Below are 22,526 nucleotides of genomic sequence, written 5' to 3'. Positions count from 1 at the left end.
TCTCCTCTCCTCTCCTCTCCTCTCACACTTACACCTGCACACACCACCTTACTTGTATGGGATGTGTTTGCTGCCGTTGACCAGGGCCAGGATGACATTGCCGAGGGCGGATAAAGAAAGGCACAGTGGGGCTGAGCTGGGTGAGGAGTTCTCCCTGCTCTTCCCACCTCCCTCTCCTCCAAGTACTTTGACGTCACAGCTGCCAAGGTCCAGCAGGTGGAGGCGACTGCGACCTCCCGACACTGGCAAAGTAAAAAAAAAAAAAGGGGCGTAGGAGAATAGATAAGGAAAGATAGAGGACAACAAGTCAAGCAAACATTCATAATAAGACACGTGTTCATGTGATCTTTGTATTGATAACGGGTTCCTCCACCATAGGCCAATAGATGATCTGCACCAAATTGCACACACTCATAAATATCAGTGTATAACACAAACCTAACCTTTTCATCAAGACCCATTCATTATTCTCTAAGAAATCAACAAAAATGTTCCAAAACGCTTATTTCAGAAAGTGCAAAATAATTCCTCCATTCCCCCTTTGATCTGGATGTGCTCCAAAATTGTATGGGTTCTTTGCTGACCTATACCACATCCTTCCACCAAGTTTTGTGGTAATCAGTCCAGTAGATTTTGCCTAATTCTGACTGAATAACTCACAAAACAAAAAATAAAGAAAAAAAAATGTTTCTCCTTGGTAATAACCAAGTAATCATTAACGTTACAGTATACTGTATATAAAATACTTTTACAGGTCAGCAATCTGCCATCAACAAATATTCTTACATTGTACTTTTGAACATAGCCCCCTCAATATAGTCATTTGTATAATGTGCTGAATTAATTTTAATAGCGTGTGATAACATTGACTAAGGTTACAGCTAGAGCTGTGTCAGTAGCAACATACTGGGAATCACAGTTCTTTAAAGATTAAGACAAACTGTAATTACAGGTGTCAGCGACTATAGCTGCAGACAGAAAACAGTCTGTTCCCACATTGATTTGTTTATGGCTTTTATATACATCCACACTGCCTGTATGTGATATCTCTGCCTGTCTTTCTCCCATAGTTACTCTACTCTCTCTCTCCCAGTCACAGTCACACGAACACACACACACACACACACACACACACTGAATGCACTAACACTAATTATTATCAATGATATTTTCATCAGACATCTGTCACAGCCTGTCAGTTTGTCCAAAACACAAAGAAACCCACACCACTCCCACATTATCACTTGATTATTCGTACAGACATGAGTAAATGTGTGATGTGACTGTGAGTTAATCCAAACACAGAATCCCTATAAGGATCAAACAGTGTGTTATGGGTATGTCTACAACTCTGTCATGAATTCTGATGCTGATGTTCCTTGTTTATCCATATAGACTACAGGTGAATGGATTGATCTGTCACTCATTATTGTTTACATCCATTCTTTGCTGCTTGGAGGCAATGTATTAATAGCAGCAGCATGTTACCGATTATTGCAGCAGCTAAAGTGAGATATGATAACAACAGTTTTAAGTGTAGTATCTTCAGCAGTAGAAGAGCAGTAGCTGGGACAGTCTTGTTGTTATCAGTAATAACAGTAATGAGGGTAATGACAGTGTTTAAACAAACAGTACTTACTCCCTCCTTTTCCTGTCTTTTCCATACGATACTGGTATATGTGTAATGTAAAAAGCATGTGTGAGTTCCTGTGCTCTTCCTCCGTGGTGTTGGGGTGTTGCCTGCTGTGACGAGCTGCAATGGCGGCATCCAGAAACCAGGCTGCCTTCTCCGGGGTCGGAGCACGCAGTTCGGACTGGTTCTGGAGCTGGGAAGAAAAAGCAAGACATCTTAACTGAAGTGTCTCAAGATATGTCCAGCGATGATAATATTGTATTTATGGTATCATTTGTGCATAGGTATGGGAGAAAGCAATGGAGGGAGAAAGAGATGAGGGAGTGCAAATGAGAGAGAGAGAGAGAGCGAGAGAGAGAGAGAGAGAGAGAAGATGAGACGTACGTGTGTGTGTGTGTGTGTGTGTGTGTGTGTGTGTGTGTGTGTGTGTGTGTGTGTGTGTGTGTGTGTGTGTGTGTGTGTGGTACTGCAGGCTATCATTACTGATGAGATTATGTCAGATTAGTTAAGGATTACACAGATGTGCTTGTATCAAACCCTGTAATCCTAGAGGCATATACAATAGCCCCCCCCACACACACACACACACACACACATGCAAACTCACACACATTATGATAAGGATAGTGATAAGAAGGTCGTGTAAGGAGCCTTTTGTTGGAATTGGAATCATTAAGCAGTCAGTAGAGTTCAGGTTACTCGTCCTTTAATGTTGCCCTTGAAATAGTTTTTCTTTGATCCTGACTCAGCAAGTCAGACTGAGTAAGCTTTAGTTTCTCGACCTGGTATTTTCATTACTTCTTCATGCAATTTTGGAAAAAACAACCCTAATAACATATGAACCTATTCAACTGCTCCAGTGTGTGTGTGTACGTGTGTTTGTGTGTGTGTGTGTGTGTGTGTGTGTGTGTGTGTGTGTGTGTGTGTGTGTGCATGTGCATGTGCGTGCCTGTATAGTAGCTAAGACAACAGAGAACTGCCTGAAGCTAAAAAAGACAAAGGTAAAGTATAACAATACAAAGCCTGCGGCTGTTCATATAAACACTCAGAATTGAATTTCTTTCAGCCACATTACATAAACGAAGGTAACTGTCAGCTGCAATATATTTAAATGTGTGTGTGTTCGTGTGTGTGTGTGTGTGTGTGTGTGTGTGTGTGTGTGTGTGTGTGTGTGTGTGTGTGTGTGCGTGTGTGTACCTGCATGCCACAGATGGGGTCCTCGCACAGGTACACTCCAGGTGACTGTCCATCCTGTAAACTGCCTGTAGCCACTTCAGACAGCAAGTCCTTGAGGTTCTCCTCTTTTCCCCAAACCTACACGCATACACACACACACAAAATTTACAAAGTTGTCTCCTAAATTGATTTATATTCAAATGTGCTCAGACCAGTCATACAGGCAATGCTTATTAAAGAGCAATGATTACATGTGATGGCAACAGTTAAAATTCGACACTTACAGAAATGAATGTCATGATGACACTACTCTATTAGCGCTATAGTCTTCAAAAGGAGACAAGCTGTATTCTCCTCTCTTCATTGTCTGGTTCAGTAATAGCACCAGTTCAACTCTGCCAGGATCGTTTCAAATCAAAGTCTCATTGGAGGCACTGACCTCGACTGCAGAGACACGAACAGAGAAGCGAGCTCCTGTCTTCTCCTTTCTCTCATTGATGAGTTTAAAGAGCCAGGAGATGGCACAGGGGATTATACCCAGAGTCTGAAGAGAGTCGTCGCGACCAATCATTGTGTAGGATTTACCTGTAAGAGACCAAACAAGGTTCATCAGAAAAGAGCATATTAAAAAAAAGGCTTGCAGGAAGTCAAAGCACTTTATGAACAGATCAGTGTGTGATATTTTTGAAAAATGCATTTGCACATGAGAGGTGCCTGTGAGTCACAAGATGATGATCCACACACACACACACACACACACACACACACACACACACACACACACACACACACACACACCTGCTCTGATTGCCAGTAGTTGGAGATCAAACACACATCGATACAAAGCCATATGTGACACGTAACAATCACAACCGACTCAAACCCTTATGCAGAAATAGAGGACATCAAAAGCCAGACTGCTGTGATGCAGGCTGGAGAAATGTGGGTGATTTGTTCTGAGGTGGGGACGGAGGGAAGGTTGTCAGCTGCACTTTAATTCTACATTGTTCTCCCTCAGTGTTCCCTGGAGCTCCATGACGTACTGTGAGAACAGAGGTGCATTCCATGATTTGCCGCAAAAAAAACATTCTAAAACCGGGATGTGAATTATTAAACACAATCAAGCAAGAGGGCTGTGTTTAGACAGAACAGGTTTATACCATTATAGTAGTGTTTATATTAGGTTGAAACATCCTCTAAAGCATGAGGTCCACATTGTTTTACACAGAGACATAAAATGTTGTAAAAAGGCTTAATGTGGCGAATGGTTATATTAAAAGAACTTGTTTAAAGCAACACTGGGGTCATTTACTTTGATTTAACTGTTTTCCAGTGGGTTTCTTTGTGTTTTACAAGTCAGATGGACTCCCCCAGTTCGAATGGCTCTATGAAGTATCACTAACCACCAGTGTTGGGAGTAACGGCGTTTAAGTATAACGGCGTTACTAACGGAGTTCTTTTTCAGTAACGGAGTAATCTAATTAATTACTTTTGTCATCGTTACAACGCCGTTATCGTTATTGATAATGTAAAGTGGCGCGTTACTACAATTTGGTTGAATGAAGCGGTCAGTCGGCGATCTCAACCGGCAGCGACTCCGCAGTCACCGACCGGCCAGGGCTTACTCAGTCTCTCTCAGAGGTCCGCTCCTTAGTTTCGAGGGTTTCCACTGCCTCTCTTTCACTTCCTCCGCTATAGTGGTCACGCTGTTTTGCCGGCTTCCTCCGCACTTCCGCTTTCTCCTGTCCATTTTCGGCTGTCAAACAACACTCTGGGGGGGGGGGGGGGGGGGGGGGGGGTCTCTCGATCCGTTACAATATTACACCCCAGCTGCGTGGAGAGAGCTGTCTCACTGCACGCTCTGACTACAGCTCAAGACAGCGACAATGGCGACGAGCCAGGGAAATTCAAAAGTAGCGTTCAATAACTGGAAGTACCGGCACTACTTCTCACACTACTTAATGGCCAGATTTTCCTTTGTTTCTTTTTACCCAAGTTTACATTTGCACTTGAATTTTATTTTCAATATTTATTTTTATATGTTTTAATTCTATGCATCATATGGCAGGCTGCAATCTATTGAGTTCAAATAAATAACAAATGTTCTAAAATACTGTATATAGTGTTTTTATTCTTCAATCAGTTAATATAAACATCTTTGACGTTAAAGATGTTACAGAACGTAACAGCGTTATAAAACATGAAAAATAACGCCACAGTTACTTTGCTGAGTAACTAATTACCCTCACAATGTGGTAACTGAGTTACTAACTCAATTACTTTTTGGGAGAAGTAATTTGTAACTGTAACTAATTACTTTTTAGAAGTAACTTGACCAACACTGCTAACCACAACTGCAGAGCATTTTAACAACCCTCCTCCCTCTGTTGTTTCTCCCTCTTGGGCTCATATCTATGTGAGAAGGTCTTAAATTACACGTCTCTGGGAGTATATGTCGAGTTCTGCAGTGTTTCCTTCTCTTCTGGCTACTACGGGCTGTCAAGACACCACAGACCTACACCACATTGCAACACAGTGTCCGCTACAGGAAATAAAGCTGTGTCTATGTGTGTATGTGTCTGTGTGGTTGATGTATATTCCCAGTAATTGGTCTCATCAAACAGAACTGCACATACTGTCATAGACAAAAGTGACCGGAGTGAGAATGTAAGCAGCATTGTATCATAAGTTCAAACACGTGAGCCAGGGCTGGACTGGGAGAACAAAACGGCCCGGGCATTTTTTGGCTCAGACCGGCCCACATAATTAGCCGAGCACATCTGCCATTAAGACATTTAGAAGACATAAGTTACGTCAATTTAAAGTAGCTCATATTAAAAGTACTTAAGTATCAAAAGTATCTGGTGTTGAAATGTACTTAAGTATCAAAAGTACACGAACTAAAATTAAAAATGCAAATTGCTTTTTATAGTAGGTCTATACAGACACAAAACAACCCAAAATGTTTCTCCTCAAGATTTATCTCAACTGACTGAAAAATTACAACAACAATATGCATATAATGTATAATTTTACCAATTTTGAACCCTAGATGCTGAGGTTCAAATAGTAATGGACCAGTGCATCTGAACTTCTATTTAACTATAAACAAGTGCCTCTTGTGTCTGCCCAAGAACATTAATAAACCACAGTATAACCACTATACTATAGGCACACAAAATAAGACACTATCTCTTATCCTATTCTAGAGGAAGTAAAAGTCGTAAAAAGATTTCTGAAGGTGAACCTGCGGAGGGATAGACCAACCTCTCGCGCTGCCCCCCCCCGACGGCAAACACGCCACCGGGACCTGCACATCTCAGGAGGGAGGGGGCAGCGAGTGAGAGAGAGAGAGAGAGAGAGAGGTGCGCCGTCGGTAGAGGCGTGCGACGCCAACCTCCGCTGCTCAAGTAACGAGCCAGTTTGGAGAATGTATTGAAAATTGAAAATGCGCGCTCACATGTCTGCCTCCACTCGCTCATCATTGTCGAGTCCTCCTCGCTCGTCTCCCGGCGCACCTGCTGCTGCTGGGCTGGTGAACCCGGCACCACATAGGTCCGTCAGTTTGGCACATTTAGCAGCCTCCACCTCCAGAGACTTCTGCTTTTTTTCCCCGATGCGTTTTTTACTATTATTATCCATTTTAAGTTTCTGTTTCAGCAGCAGCCCGTCCCGCGACTCCCACCGCCAATGCAATGAGGTCCCGCCCCACCCTGGTTTGTGTTGTGATTGACAGCACTGTCAGGGCTCTCTGAGCCTGTCAGCCCATGATTGATTGACAATGACAAACAATAGACCAATAATATGTGTCGATGCTGGCAACACACTGCTAGCCCTCTGTAGCCAATTGGCCGGCCCAATTGGAGGGAATTTAGAGAGGAAGAAGAGAAAAAAAACAAAACAACAACATAGCGGACCAGACCGGCCCACATTGGGTCAACGGCCCACCGGGATTATGCCCGGTATGCCCGATGGCCAGTCCACCCCTGACGTGAGCTCACACAAGGCTACACACACACACACACAAACACACACACACACACACACAGGCACACAGCCACACACACAGAGCCACACAACCGCACACACACTAACACTCATCATTCCTCAAAGACGATCCGTTCAAGGCCTGTAATTCAATAACAGATATCAAAAACCATCAGACACGATTTAAAGCCAGAGGATTCAATTACGTCCCTCGAGTTCATCCATTTATTTCAGGATCATTTGGGCTTTTATTAAATTTTCCCACTCAATGAAAAACTTGTTACTCTTTCTGAATGAGTGCATGTGTGTGTGTGTGTGTGTGTGTGTGTGTGTGTGTGTGTGTGTGTGTGTGTGTGTGTGTGTGTGTGCGTGCGTGCGTGCGTGCATGCGTGTGTGTGTGCGTGTGTGCGTGCGTGTGTGTGTGTGTGAGAGCACTGTCTCGTCCCACATTTGTGTCTACAGCCAAGGGGCCACAGAACCAAAGATAATTGCTTATGTGTTACTCTCCCAATTTTAATTAGAAAAAAAGTTAATGCTGTAATAATGCAGCCTTATTAAGACCCATGGCTTTAGGTGCAGCTATATCACACAGAATGATCTCAGCCATTAAACTGAAACCAGGAAGGTCAGGACCACTACACAGCATTAATATGACAGTGAAATTGATTGAAAGAGCAAATTGTCTATGATGGATTTCTCCATTATGTAAAAGCTTTAGCACCATCAAAGCCTAAGACTCTGTATCACCAACACAATCGGATTCAGTCTGTTTTGGGGGGCGTGTGAGGCATAATGTTTCCTATCATATTATACAGTATGAATCATTTTCAACATGTCAATATTTGACAGCACAGTGAAAACACATGGACATGGTGATATGAACATTTTTACTATTAATGTTTGCATATGTATCAGAGAGAGGGGACACCAATTTGTGGGAGGGGGAGTGAATAGTTTTCGTCTCTGTATGTTGTTCCTGCAATATGCTGGTGACCTCCAGGGTGCACAAAACCTCTCACCCAATGTCAGCTGGGCTTCAGCTCCCCCTCAACCCTCGAAGGATAAGCGGTATAGCTAATGGTTGGGTAGTTATATCTTTCATGTGCCTATTGTGTCTGTTGTAGTTTGGTGCACTCAGGTTGTTCCTGTACAATGATTAAGATTATTACCGACATTATGGACGTGCTTACTTTTATAGCTTTTTGAATGTCCTCTTTTTGCATATAGTACCGAGCATGGAGTGTACAGCAGAGAGAGGATAGAAAACAACGGGAAAGACAGGTGGAGAATGAAAGTAAAGGTCCCCAGCCAGGCATTGCACTTCATGAGGGCAAATTGAAATTATGATCTATACTCTAATGTGTGTTTCTGAAATGCTACCTGTCTAAAATCTGACTGATCGCAAATTAGAGGTGCTTGTGGCTCAGGAAGTGGGGTGGGTCGTCCACTAACCAGAAGGTCAGTGGTTCGATCCCAAGCTCCTCTATTCTGAATGCAAAAATGTCTTTGGGCAAGACACCAACCAAGCAGCTGCAGTGTGTGAGTAATGTGTGATAGAGAAGTTGCAGTGTATAGAGGTGATGTATGAATGTGTGTGTGAATGGATGAATGTGACTTGAAAAGTGTGGTGCAAAGTCACAAAAATGGCCCCCTAAAAATAAAATGATCACCTCTAACTGAGTACAGCCTTATGAGATTGCCCAAAACTATTACATATTTATAATTTGATTACTTTCCAGATTTGGCCACGGACCATCTCCCTGAATCACAGTGGCTTGCATGTTGGTTTCCACATAAACCATCATGACTGTTTGATCCAGTAGAAACAGAGCTCCCTGTTGAACTGCAGCATTTTAAATCTCTGCCAGCAGTTCAAGGGGACTTGGAAACTCCAACTGGATATATGGAGATCACACGCTGAGTAGGATAATGCTGTTTGAATGTACAGGGATAAACACAACAGGGGTCGCAGAACAAGTTGGTGTCAATGTGTGTGTGTGGTGGGTCTTTGTGTCACTGCATGTGTATGGGTTCAGACGTGTTGCAGTGAGCAGCGAGAGGTCCTGACCCTTTTTAAGACAGCTTCTCTAAAAACCCCGCTTCAGAGGGATTAGTGAGAGAGCGAGAAGAAGACAGAAACACAGACAGAGCGGAGTGAGAATGCTTTCAGCTTCAGCAGACACTAATCCTCCTCTTTCTCTCTCTGATAGACGAGGGCCAGTGGAGAGACAGCCAAGTGAAAGACTGACAACACTGGCGGTCAGACAGACACGCTGAAGATGATTCACAAGCTGCACACGCTCTGATGCTCCCAGCCCGTGTGCATGTGTGTGTGTGAGCGTTACCCAGCTTGGAGTGTCCAAAGCAGAAGACACAGCCATCTGCTCCATTCACCACCGACTGAATCACCTCGGCAACAGTTCCCGCACACACCTCCGCCTAGCAACAGGCAGATAGAGAGAAAGATAGAGAAGTGAAGAGATATGTAGGAATAGGGTATATAAAACATCTATGATCCATTCGAGAACTGGTGCAGTGGTTTTGCTTCAATCATTTAATTTCGAAAATCTTACAGCAGCAGTGAGATACTGAATGTTATGTTCAACTTGACTCTATTCATAGGTCTTTACATTTGACTAACACAGGGTTTATGCAGGCATCAATTTAAGACTTTTTAAAACCATAATGAATAAACTTTAGACCTGTGTAAAGTGCGACAGATAGGAAAGTATATAAAGTCCCAGAATTACACATTTGCTCTTATTTGAAGATACAGTGAAGTAGCGAAGTAGAAAAGATATCTCTCGAAACGCCAAGTTATCTCTCAAACTACAGGCAGAGACAATAAGTTTCCATAACAGTTCCCAAAAACCAAACCTTGCGGTCACATCAGGTACTTGATAATAATTTTTCTATTTTTGTTGACTTTCTACTATGTGCAGTCTTTTCATATTTAGCATGCAGAGATAAGCATGGTATCAGTCTTCTCACCTAATTGTCTGCAAGAAATTGCATATTACCCAAAATGTGAAACTATTCCTTTAATACTGGTTTCATTTAGATATAAGTGCCAACAACGGACAGCTTGTTGATGCTTTTTTAGCCAAATGAGAAATATTGAAGCTGGCAGAAACAGGGGTGTAATTTAAGCCTGTAACTTTCTTTATATACCTTGCTGTTGTTTATATAATGTCGTGAAAGCTTCCTATCAAAATCACATCCAATGTCTTCTCTAGAACGTATCTCTTACCTGTGATGCATCAGGAGGGAACGCAGCATCAAACGTGAACATCTTTGGTGGGACCTGATTGGCTGCTGCTTTTTTCTGGGAAGCGGCGCTTGGCGTCTGATTGGCTGCCGGGTCCATTATGGTGATTTGTTTCTTCCTGGGATCCACTTTGAGGAAAGAGCTGGACTCGGCTGCATCCAACTGAGACACTGGGCACACCCGCACCATCACTTTCACCTGAAGGTAAGAAAAGACAAACTTCTACTTTAGAAATCAGTGGCAACAGGCACAGGACACACACATACGTTCACAAATGAAAACAGCTCTTCGGCTAAAAGTTTTAGCCAAGCTGAACAAGACTGACTTTTTTATTTATATTTAGACGATATTAACCCTTATCATAACACAGGAGATCTATAACTTTAAGTTTTGCTCCATTGCTGCATTGTATCGCTGTGTGCAGCAATATTTGCAGCACTTATAGCCTCATGATTGCTTGAGCTGTTGTGTGCAATGTCCCTGAAGTTGCTACCGTCCACGCAGACAGTCAGACCTCAATGTCAGACCTCAATGAAAGTGGATGAAATTCGTTTTTTCTGAGGGAACAGTCCCATCTTCAAACTTGATATTTCTACAGGATTGTTGCTTGGAGCCATTTGAACCTATGTGCACATTACCTGTGACACGACCTCCAAAGATCCCCAACATTCAGCTTTATACATCTTACACAAGTACATACACACTCTTTTTCTCTCATCACCTTATTCACCCGAAGTGCTTCTCCCTCCCTCCTCCCATCTACTAACACCCGTCACTCTTTCGTTATCTCTCTCTGCCTCTTTGCTAAATCCCTTCTTCTCCCTCTCCTCACCCACCCTCCCTCTCTCTACCTTCAGCTCTCTGCCACACATCAAAAGCTTGAAGTGCAGGAATCCTGTTTTAGCCCTTTCTCCTCCACTTCCTTTCCTCCCACACCTGTCACAAAGTGTTAGCAGCCACAATTTACCGCTTGACAGCTGCTGTTGTTTTCTTTGATATTGGAGGAAGCAAAACGCTGCGTCATCACATCTGAGTGCGCTACAGAACATTTTAACACATAAACAAAATTTTTTCCTGTCAGTTAAAGATGTGTTAAAGTTTGAAGTATTTTCCAGCAGTTTATTATCTCTTTCTCTCTTACTCTGCTGCATTAGCTTATCTTCGAAACTCTCACCCATTTGCTCTCTCACTGCCCGTATCACTGATTCAGTCCATCTGTCAGGTGCCTCAGCATTATCCAGAAGATTTATACCAGGTTTTACCCTCTGACAATTCAGAGAATAGCTTAGGTGAAGTAAATGATTGGCACAGAGTGTCCAGTACTGTGAATGATTTATGATTCAGTCTTTACTGCAACTGTCTTGGGGAGCGATCTGAGCCGCCCTGGTCATCAAATATATTTGATAGGTACACTGGGACATTGGATGGATCCTAAAGTGTATGGGGATAGTAATAAAATATCTGAGTCTATTTACTTTTAAGAGTTATGCTCTATTATGAAGACTTGCTCTCTGTCAGCCTTAACGTCCTTTTACACTTTTGCACATCTCCCATCTAATATCAATGCCACAGTTGACATGTGATGTTCCTGTGTTGTTATCTTGAAATATGTACGAATTACTGCCTGTCGCACACTATTTATTCCAGTATTGATCCAATTCTTCAGATGCATTAAAATGCAAAAAGTGAAACAAAGAATTTTAGGTTCTTGACAATAAAAACAACTTGAGGCTGCAACAAGTCAAAAGGGTATAATATTTGATATGAAGTTGCTACATTTAGGAAAATCATTGTTAACTATGTGGAATGTACTTATCGCGTGGACCCAAGGAAGTGTAGTGTCAAATTTGGTGCGATTTGGACACATGATACATTCAATATCAATAAACAATGTACCAACATGTGACTAGCAGTGTAGTCTGGGACGGCACGTTCATGACAATGGGCAAGTTCGCGACAGTGGCAACGCCAACCGTTCCCCAGTGTGGCGGTTCTGCATACTGAGTTGAGCTTCACTGAACTTTGAAAAAACAGTTGAACAGCTCTTTGTGTCTGAGTCCAGCAGCCGGTCTTTACCTGCTTGAGCTCAATAACTTCAGGTCACTTATACAGTTTCAGAAACACAGCTGTAACCAGCATCACCCCAGGCCAAACCATAAATGGTAATCTAACACTGTGATCAGGTAAATGTGAATCAAAAAACAAGCAGGATCAAAGCCATGAAATCATATTTAGTTATGTAAAATGTAAAGACAAGAATATAACAAGCTCAGCTTCTATAGTTGCATCTCTAACATGAATGATGGCAATAGTGTGAAATCGGTTTCAGTGGAAGTTCATGGTAAATTAGGTCCAGCTTTGAAAACTGACAGCACAAAATGTAAAGAAGTGTTTTGGATAGAGAGCTTAAGGCACGACTTAAGTGAAGGGCTGAATGTCTCACAAACAGCAAAGCAGCTGACAGTATATAAGGTACAGACTGACAGGGAGAAGATTTGCAGTTTCTCATCCTGACATTCTTATGACTTCACAGAATTCCACTAACGCATCATTAGTTTTGGCCCTGGTGAGACTCTGGGTCTCATTTGGAGAGAAATTGTGGTCCTCAGTCCTCGAAATTACCAACTATGGACCACATACCCAACTTTAAATGAGGGTATCTGTATGTACCCTGCATTTCCCATTGTATACTGGAATAGATAAAGGATAAGTGTGGTATAGAGGGTAAAAAAGATGGAGGGATTCATAGATGGAGGGATAGATGTGAACGACTAAAAGTCACATCTATTAAGAGATTAGGACCCAGCAGGAAAATCTTTGTTACTCTACATGAAATTACTAATTGTGTGTTAATTCGACAGCAGTGGGCATTCAGGGTTATACTAAAAAGTCTGTGAAATAAATTTTTACGAGTTTCAAACCATGGGCTACCTTAACAATAGATTTATTTCACGAGGGCACAGAGGAGCAGGTTAGATGAAAAGACTGTGTTTATGTGGCTCCTAAGAGAGGAGGAGAGAGAGGAGGAGAGATCTTTTTTTCTTTTTGTGCTTGTTAGCACAGATGAATCATCGTCTGAAGTGTGATTCCACACATGCGCCTCCAGTTAAGCACCACCATGGGATTACGAATCGTACAGTAATCCCAAAACACTCCAAACCCCACTGTGCTCCGAGATATAGGATTCGCAGGATGAAAAGGACTGTGAGTATATGTTTATTTACATACAGATCCATTAGCTGCCAACACTGATGTGATCAGAAGTAAAAATGTGAGAAAGGAAGAAATATTATAAAAAATAAAAGTATTTGGATTATGTAATATCTGTCAAATGCTGCAAATACACTGCAAACTTTGAGTCACATTTGATTTCTACAGTATAAAGGATTATGTTTTATTGTCCACTACTTAACTATGTTTCTAGATAACAACATAATTGCAAATGTAAAACAAGAAACCAAATTATCTGGCCTTCTTGATACAAAATAATTGCTACTAATTATTTTATTTCCATTTTACAACCAGAACAAGGTCATGTCATCCTGAATGAACTCACCTAAAATGATAACTGAAAAAAGAATGAAAGCCTACTGGTAATATACTGACAAGTAATGAGCACAAAGACAAATATCATACTAATAGCTCTCATTGTGTTGCTCTTTATATTCATATTTCTCTCTCTTTCTCTCTCACAGAACACATTAACAGTCTTTCCTTTGGTTGCATCATCCAATCGCTATGGGCTATTTAGGAGAGTTGATTCAATGAATTGTATGAGTGGGTGAGTGTGCATGAGAGTGTTTGTGTTGAAGCCTTTGTCAGATGGAGATAATTACACGTGTGTAAATATAGAAGTGGGTCTATCGATGAAGACGTGCGATAAACTGAGATTTTCCTGGAATACAATAAACCTGTGACCTCTGTGACCCAGGAAATCTAAGACACTAAGCTTCACTGGCAGGTCAAGAGTTTGTGTTAAAAACAATCCCATACCTCTACACACACACACACACACACAAACATACGCACACCATTCGGTGCTACGCCCTCTCCTGACCCCAATAAAAGAGCCCATCACATCAGTAAGAGCCTGCAGGGAAGGATTTCACCACTGCACGCTTTACAAGGCATAACTCATAAAGTCCCCCCCCCCCCCCGAGAGCTCATTTCTTCGTTATGTCAGGTTAGAGGGTTACCAGTGATTGTGTATGTGTTTGATGAGAAATAACGCTACAATGCCGTTCCTTGTCAAGCCTCCTAAATATTGAAGGCGCATGTGAAAAGGCAAGACTTGACCTCCATTACCCTTTTATCTTCAAACTGTCAAAGCATTGTGGTGATGATCACCAAACAATATCAGGGAAATTGATATGTCAGCAAAATCAGAGCCACTGGTCGTGTCATTGTTCTGAGCGAGGGAGTTTCAATGCAAGCAGCAGGATCTACACTGCTGAACTGCATTTAAACAAACCATTGCAGTGTCTGTTCTACATCTGCCTGTTATCTTTACTCTGTGATTTCACACAGTCCATTTCTATCTACATCCCTTCATCCCTCCCTTCTCTTCTTTTACATTCTCTAATTGTTCTCTCCACCCTCCTCTCTTTCACAACACATACTGTATAGACCTCTCCCTTCTTCTGTCTCGTTCTGTTTGACAGAAATTGCTCGACATCACTGTCTGCTACATTTTCTCCCTTCTCTTTTTTGTCCCATCTCCATCCCATCATCCAACCTTCTCTCCTCTTCCGACTATTTCCATTCTTTTCTCTTCTCTTTTTTTTCACACTTTATGCTGCAGCGAATACTGATGCAAGTCGGAGAGATGTTAAGAAGAAAAATAATGGTGTGAGGGCGTGAGATGTGAGAAAGTTTGTCTGAATGTGTCTGTGTAAAAACTTCTGCTTGCTTTGGAGAACAACTGATATCTATGTTCTGAGTCTGTTTATGATTCCTTGTTTTAACATACAAAATCACAGACTGTGTTTGACCTCTAGGTCTGCTGATCACACCTGGAACAGCTTGGAGGTTCATTACCGTGCTCAAGGGTACATGCTATGACAAATGTTGAGGTAAGGAGTCGCTTTCTTTCTTCCCCTGACCCTCAGCAGAACCTCACGCACCACACAGCCACTATGAAGTGTTTGAGCCAATTTCAGTAAAGGAATTCACCTAAACAGCAGCAAGCAACCCTGAGCTGAGCTAAGATGGTTCGACTGCCCCTCACAGCAGTGCTTCATTGCTATTGGCTGGAAAATCAATGAGACTGAGACTGAGGTCTAATTGGTTCCCAAACACTGCAGAAACATACATCTGGGAAAACATACACACAGCGATAGATAAAAATACCATACGGGAAAAGCAAGATCAGGCTCCAGTCAATCAATTCTAATTTTAACTAATTTATTCATTCCAGCTCAGTTGTCGGTATCAGAAGATCCATGGTGGCTGTTCTCTGATAGACGCACTGCAGGGTTTTACAATGGTGGTGTATGAATTTGAGTGTAATCCAACGGGGATGAGCTTCTATTTCACCTAATAGATGCCTCATTTAAAAGAGATGGTGAAATAACTGAATATTGTAATTTTTGGGTAACATTTTGTCAAATAAATTGAATTTTCAACAAAACACATTTGCATTTTGTTCACAAGTGACTAACAATATCGAAGCCTAACAAGTCCCATTAATCCACTCAGACAAAATCATACAGCACTTCTATTTGCAGCTCTTCCTCTATCACACATCGCCAGCAAAACCATCAGAGGCAATTTGGGGCTCAGTATCTTGCCCAAGGGCATTCGCGTAAAAATGCAAACAAGAAGAGCTGGGTGATCAAACCACCAACCTTCTGGTAAGTGCATTGTGTTTACCTACTAATCCTCCTGATCCACAGCCAACCAAGTTTTATGTTAAAATATAAGACTGCTGATATTCTTATATTATGGTCAGTTCAGTAGGAATGAATGGACGTGGGCACAGAAACAAAAAAGTCCTGAGAGACAGACCAACAGGTTGGTTTTGGTCCTTTTATTGTATTTGCTGAGGATAAGTAAATACCAAAGGCAGATCAAACCCAGACCTGACACTGATGTCCATCGCACTGTGAGCAATAATTGAAAGGTATGTACACAGTGTTAGTAACACAGTATGTAGTCACCTAATAGGAAGCTGAGTATTATTTTTAATGATGCACTCTCTCTGAACCTCTCGCTCATATTATTGAGCTGCATAATGCAGAGGCGAGAGAATGAATAGAAATGTTGATATACTCATCTGAGAGCAGCAGTGAATTCTTAGTGCAAGATCCAAATACAACATAATACAATAATACATCAAGTGTCTGCAATACAGGTAATAAAAAAATTATTTAGGATAAGTGCGTAAAAATACAGAGGTTCATTTAGCATTTTCCTGTCATACTACCATTACATTACACTACCAAATCCCATGCTCAGGCAATGCCAACACTAACAGCATTAATATTTCAGCCACGATTTCCACAACAGACTCGTTCACTTGTTTGGATACACAGTTACACACAGACTGGCATGAAAACACACAAATGTCCGTGGAAAATGCATGTGCTCATTCATGACACAGACACACACAGCTTGTGGCCTGAGAGGGATCGTAGCTGCTATTAAAAATTGATTAGCTGTCATGGTATCACTTTCCCCCAAGGTCAAGTCGCAATATGTGCGTGTGTGTGTGTGTGTGTGTGTATGTGTGAGTTTGTGTGAGTTTGTGTGCATAATGCTGTCTGCAGATGATGAAAGAGGTGGGGGAAAAGCTACCCCAGTCTTTCACTGGCATTCAGACATGGAGAGGAGCAGACAGGGTAGTGATGAAGCGATGGACGAGGAAGACAGTTTATCTCACCGTTTGTTTTTTGTGGCAGCGTAAGTGTACATGCAGTGATCTCCTGCGAACCAAATACTTCTGGGATTTGTCATTTTACATGTCTTTAACTGTAAATAATCCCTTCTAATAACAGCTGGGCTATCTGATTATTTTAAGTTTTGATTCATCTTGAAGACGTCAATGATCTAGTCTATATTACTGTCTACAGTGGGTTTTTAAAGTGATAATACATACACTTCTAATACACATGCTCCCCGGCAGTCGGTGGCCTGAGTGGAGAACTCCCAGCTGGCTGATTAAAGTGAGACGGAGCTTGCCATCAACATGTAGAGGCACCATGTACAGAAATAACAGAGGGGAGTTGGACATGCAGATGCCACTCACACAGATCCAGCGAGGGATTCTATTAAATTCCACATCCCTAAAGGGAACAAGGCTGCACTCTCACCATATCTCTGTCTCTTTGTTACACACACACACGCACGCACGCACGCGCACACACACACACACACACACACACACACACACACACACACACAAACACACACACATGCACACATGCACACACAGCAAGACATCTGACCTGTGCAGGTGATTTCCCCCTGGCTTTAAATGTGATGTCTCAATCTGTTTTCTGCCGTATTAACATCAGGGAGAACACTAACCCCCCCCTCCATCACACTCGCAGACAAGCCCATGTATTCTGCAGGATGTATCATACACACTTCCACCAGGGGCTTTGCTGCCTCCTTGACATCTTTCATTGTGCACTATAATCCTAGGAATTTGTGAGCATGCAAGCCAGTGAGCGAGAGTGAATCTGTGCAAATGCCATTTCAGCAGGGAACCGACCCCCACTGCAGGTGACATTTTTACTGGGGAAATGTCACCACAGCCATTTTCTTCTTCCCATATGTTTGCATGTGTGTGTGTGTATGTCTGCACATGCATAGGTCTGGATGCGAGTGTGCTTGATTAGGTCTTGGCAAGCGTCAATCGATTTCACAGCACAGGCTTGCTGGGGTCCAAATACCAAAATATCTCTCTGCCTGGGTAGTATTTCTCCTGCTTCTTTTAGTACATGTTTCATTTGAAACCACCGCAATAACTGTAGAATTAAATATCAGGAATTGGAGAATTTGCAGACAGCAACTTAGCTAAGCAAATATCCCAAATTTCTCCTAGTAGACACAAAATGTCTGTAAGAAAGGGTGCTATAGCACAGACTCTGGCTCCAAATGTGCCGGACGGCAGCGTTTGTATGTGGAATATTTTGCCTTTAGATAGTGAGATGAAGTGGAGACGCGTCATCCATCTTTATGTACAATCTATGCTTAATTAAATGTGTGAGAAGGTATGAGAGTGGTACTAACATTCTCATGTAATGCATTTCCTAAAGGATCACAATCCTTGACCAGTCAAATAAAGAGAAATAACTTAATTTGTATAAAGACTGACTTGCTTTTCTTGGTTTGTCAAAGTTGATTGAAGGTGAGCAGTCTACCAGCAGGACGACAGGATGTTAAAGTTGATTTGCAATTGAAATGCCAGAACACTGTGATCAAAGATCCCCAGCAACACAGATGACACCAGAATTGGGGCTGTGAGAAGTCCACATTACTGTGAGGATGACGGTGTCTGATAGATGAAATTAAACAGCAGTCGTAGCAGACATTTGTACGCAGCAGGGCGGGCCAGACAAGATCACAGAGGCTCATAGCGGGATGAAACAGAAGCCAGGAATGAAACAATGAGACCACAGAGCCACTGTGTGAGGACCGTTTTTTTTGTGAATATGGTTCCTAACATATTCTGCATGTGTGTGTGTTTTTTTTGTGTTGGTGTGTGTAATATAAGTAATATTATTTGGCTGTTGTGTCTGTGAGCCCTTGTAAATATGTGAGTGTGAATCTGTCTCCCTGACAACTGAGGAGACATCTGTCACCTCCATATGGAGAGGAACAGAGACAGAGACTCAAAGGAGAAACAAAGAGAAGACGGGGAAAAAATACAAGACATAGAATAATCAGTTGCACAAAAACACAATTAATATATTTAAAACCTAAGCTAAATATGTCCCGCAGATTTCAAGATTTCAAATATATAAATGCTACTCATGAGAAAGCGTAATTTTTCTCACATGGTACATTTAGTTTAAATACAGATTTCTATGTTTTGTCATAATTATGTCCATGAATGCTTCATGTATGTGGCTTTAACAATTTATTTTATATTAACATTTAAAAACAACACACTTTTTTATACCATTATATTGTCGCTAGTGGACAGTGAAAATGTGGGAAAGGATCAGGAACCAGATCAACACACAGTGAGTTTTTGGAATTTAGATTAGTGAATAACACAAAAACTGGTGGCTGCATTTTGTTAAATTATTTTATGACACAGATTGTTTTCTCAATGTTTTTCTGACTGGATGTTTGTTAATGTTATTCTGGATAACTTTAATTAAGGAAGATTTTACTACATCTCATTACAAATTTATTTTAATGGACATGAGTCGTTGGATTTGTCCTCTCATCTGGCATTTAATGTTAATGTCACACAACACACACAAACTGTCACACACACTTAACGGTGTGACCCAGTGGCCAAATGGTTAGAGCCACATAACCACAACGTTCTTGGTTTGTTTCCAGCCTCTATCCCTCTCGCCCCCCTTGTTACTGTCTGTTCATTATCCACTGTCCAATAACGACCCAATTAAAAAAAAAAGCATTAGGCTACATGGAGAGAAATCCCACAAACTGCCCAAACACTCACAGACACAGACTGGAGCTCACAGACACAACAAGCTACTGTTGGGCAAGGCCCAGTGATCCGACTTACAACAAAGGGTCGTAAAACCTTAGGCCAGGCTCGGGTAACCCCTTACATTTAAAAATCCAGCATGGGCCCTTATCTCCATGTGGCAAAAGATCACGTCCTGGTCCCCCACGGTAAGCCCGCCCCTGGGGGCCAAATCCTGACAACTCAATTGGCTGGAGGGCCACACTGACCCCTGACCCCTCCTCCCAGGGGGGAGTCACCTGAGACATGACTTAAAAGGGCTGAACTCACAGACTTCTCCCTCTCTTCACTCAGATGCCCAAGCAACAACAGAACCCCTCCGGGGTTCTACTAGTTAACTCGGTATTTTTAAGAGACTCTCTTCGTCCTCCTCTTTTCCACGCTGCTCAAGTTGTTTTCTGACCTCAAGAGGTCTAACCACACGACTCAGTAACTAAGGAGGCGATTAGACATCGAAACAGGAAGTGCCCCGCTGGACGGACTCCCACACTTCCATAGACTTTACTTTTTCTTTTTTCCAACGATCTACAAACGGCTTCAAACCAGCCGTCCCCTGCAGAAGCGCGACGTTCATCCCGCTGAGGAGTAAGAGGCAATCCACTCCGTTCCTGTAAAACAGCACGTTCTCCGCTGTTACAGGAGAAGACGAAGTTTCATTCCGTCAAGGCAGCACGAATAATTCGCTTCCTTTTCCGGTCCAGCGGCCGAGCCAGGAGCTCCGCTCGTGAGAGAGACTACGTGATTCACTGGCCCCCGACACATTCGCGCCGAGGTGCAGACACACCGCGAGGGTGGTACAGTAAGAGGCTTGATTATCTGGGCAGATGTTAGTTTTGATACGTAGCATATTATTTAACATTTGATTGTATTTGTTGCGAGACCGCTGAGTCTCATTGTTTTAGCCGGCTACGACGAGCCGCTACTTCCGGTTCATTTCCGGGTTTTGTGTTAGTGCTTGAGGCCGCGAGGAAAGCCTCCAGCCACGCACTGTTAACGTCTGTGTGAGTCTGCAGTGATTTCACCGATCAGAACCTCGGCCCACAACGCTCGCTTGAGGGCTGAGGGGTGAATCACAGTTAACTCATCTCAGGCGTGTACTTTTAAGAGCTTCTTTGAACTCTCCTTACATGTTTTCTCATGTTTTCTCTCTCTCTCTCTCTCTCTCTCTCTCTCCTTCTAAACCGACCTATACACACTTCTGACCTGTATTTATAATACAGGTCATGTCACATAGTTAAATCTATGCTTAGAGAGGCTGAACACATCTGGAAACCATTCGGCCCCCAAAGCCAAGCAGAGATAAGAATTCTCTTTGTCTAAAATTTCCTTTGTGTAATTCATGTGACGACCACCAGTGTGCGCTCCGGCCACATAGTGTCATTAACATAGACTCCATCTTGAATAACGCAAGTTAACCCACCATTTTGAGTCTATTATTGCCACGCCTCCGCTCTCTCTCTCCTCCCATCCTGGCTCTAAATTCATAACGGCTCCGCCATCTTGTTTTGTAGTCAATCCGCCATTTTGAGAGTTTTTAGGCCTTGATTCCACGAATCATGATCGGCCTCCATCTTAGATGTGATGTCACTACGCGTCATCGCCACCCCCCTTCTTTTTCTCTCTCTCGCACACACACACACACACACACACACACACACACACACACACACACACACACACACACACACACACATTGATAGACACAGACAGACACACACACACACAGAGACACATAGATGGACCAGAGGTTACATGTGTGTTCTAAATTGTGATAAGCTGCTGTTGTTATCTTTGAAATATGGGAGTTTGTTAAGATGATGAATCATTAAATAACACTAACTTTATTTCACACACACACACACACACAGAGAGACACTTTGACACAGACACACACACACATAGAGACAGACATACATAGGTAGACCGCAGGTTGTCCATGTCCAAGTGCTGCTGCTGTGTTTACCTTTGAAATATTGGAGCTTGTTAAAATGATAAATCATTGAATAACATTATAACTTTATTTCCCCTTTTTAATAAATACTTTTGTAATTAAAGTATCTGTAGTCTGTGATTATTTGTGCATATGTATGTGATTGCAGCTGGATTATGATCGCCTGTGCTCGAACTTAGAAGCCTTCACTGTTTATTAAGTAATCGTTAATATTAAAATATTGACATTATTAATTTGACATTTATCATTATGAGACTGATAATTATAGCTTGACATCGTTGGCCCCTGGGAAACCAGGGTGGTGCCCCCCTTTCTCAATTATTAATATAGATAGTATTATTCTTAAATTGATAATTTTATTGTGTTGGACTAATTATTTTCATTATTCTTGGTTGATAACCTTATCATTGTTAATTGATAGCTTGTACTTTCTAATTGATAATTCCTATTTTCTCATTAGTGGTTTTATTGTTATTTGATTACTGATCATCCTCAATTAATAATTTAATTATTTTTGATAGATAATTTTTATTATTTTAATAATCATATTTCATGATTATTATTAATTAGCCAACGTCAAGTCTACTCCTATTGCACAACACTGTGATGCACTCTTTTAATTTAATACTCACACCTACTGTATGTGGACACGCACATGAAAACACAACAGGACATGGTGGTGTCCCTGTGAAGCCTCCACAGAAGGATCCTGCTGTTTTGATTTTGATATCCATTCTCATTTATTTTGTCCCAGTAAGAAAACACACACACACACACACACACACACACACACACACACACACACCGTCACTAGGCCTCACGCTCAAACTGTGGAGGAGGG

The 22,526-nt window shown here is 42.0% G+C and overlaps 1 protein-coding gene across 1 annotated transcript in view; it reads right to left on the bottom strand.

Moving 5' to 3' along the window:
* The window catches only part of kif26ba (kinesin family member 26Ba), an 80,930-nt gene that overhangs the window by 17,258 nt on the left and 41,146 nt on the right, over positions 1-22,526 (bottom strand). Inside the window, exons 6-11 of the mRNA XM_061068612.1 lie at positions 10,047-10,262; positions 9,142-9,235; positions 3,249-3,394; positions 2,831-2,947; positions 1,640-1,826; positions 53-242 (exon numbers count right to left, since the gene is read on the bottom strand). Of these exons, the coding sequence (XP_060924595.1) occupies positions 53-242; positions 1,640-1,826; positions 2,831-2,947; positions 3,249-3,394; positions 9,142-9,235; positions 10,047-10,262 (950 nt within the window). The remainder of the gene's footprint in view (positions 1-52; positions 243-1,639; positions 1,827-2,830; positions 2,948-3,248; positions 3,395-9,141; positions 9,236-10,046; positions 10,263-22,526) is intronic.

The sequence above is a fragment of the Limanda limanda genome, chromosome 3 (genome assembly GCF_963576545.1).
Source record: "Limanda limanda chromosome 3, fLimLim1.1, whole genome shotgun sequence".
In the NCBI taxonomy this organism is placed as follows: Eukaryota; Metazoa; Chordata; class Actinopteri; order Pleuronectiformes; family Pleuronectidae; genus Limanda; species Limanda limanda.
This window is presented reverse-complemented; position numbering and strand designations above follow the sequence as displayed.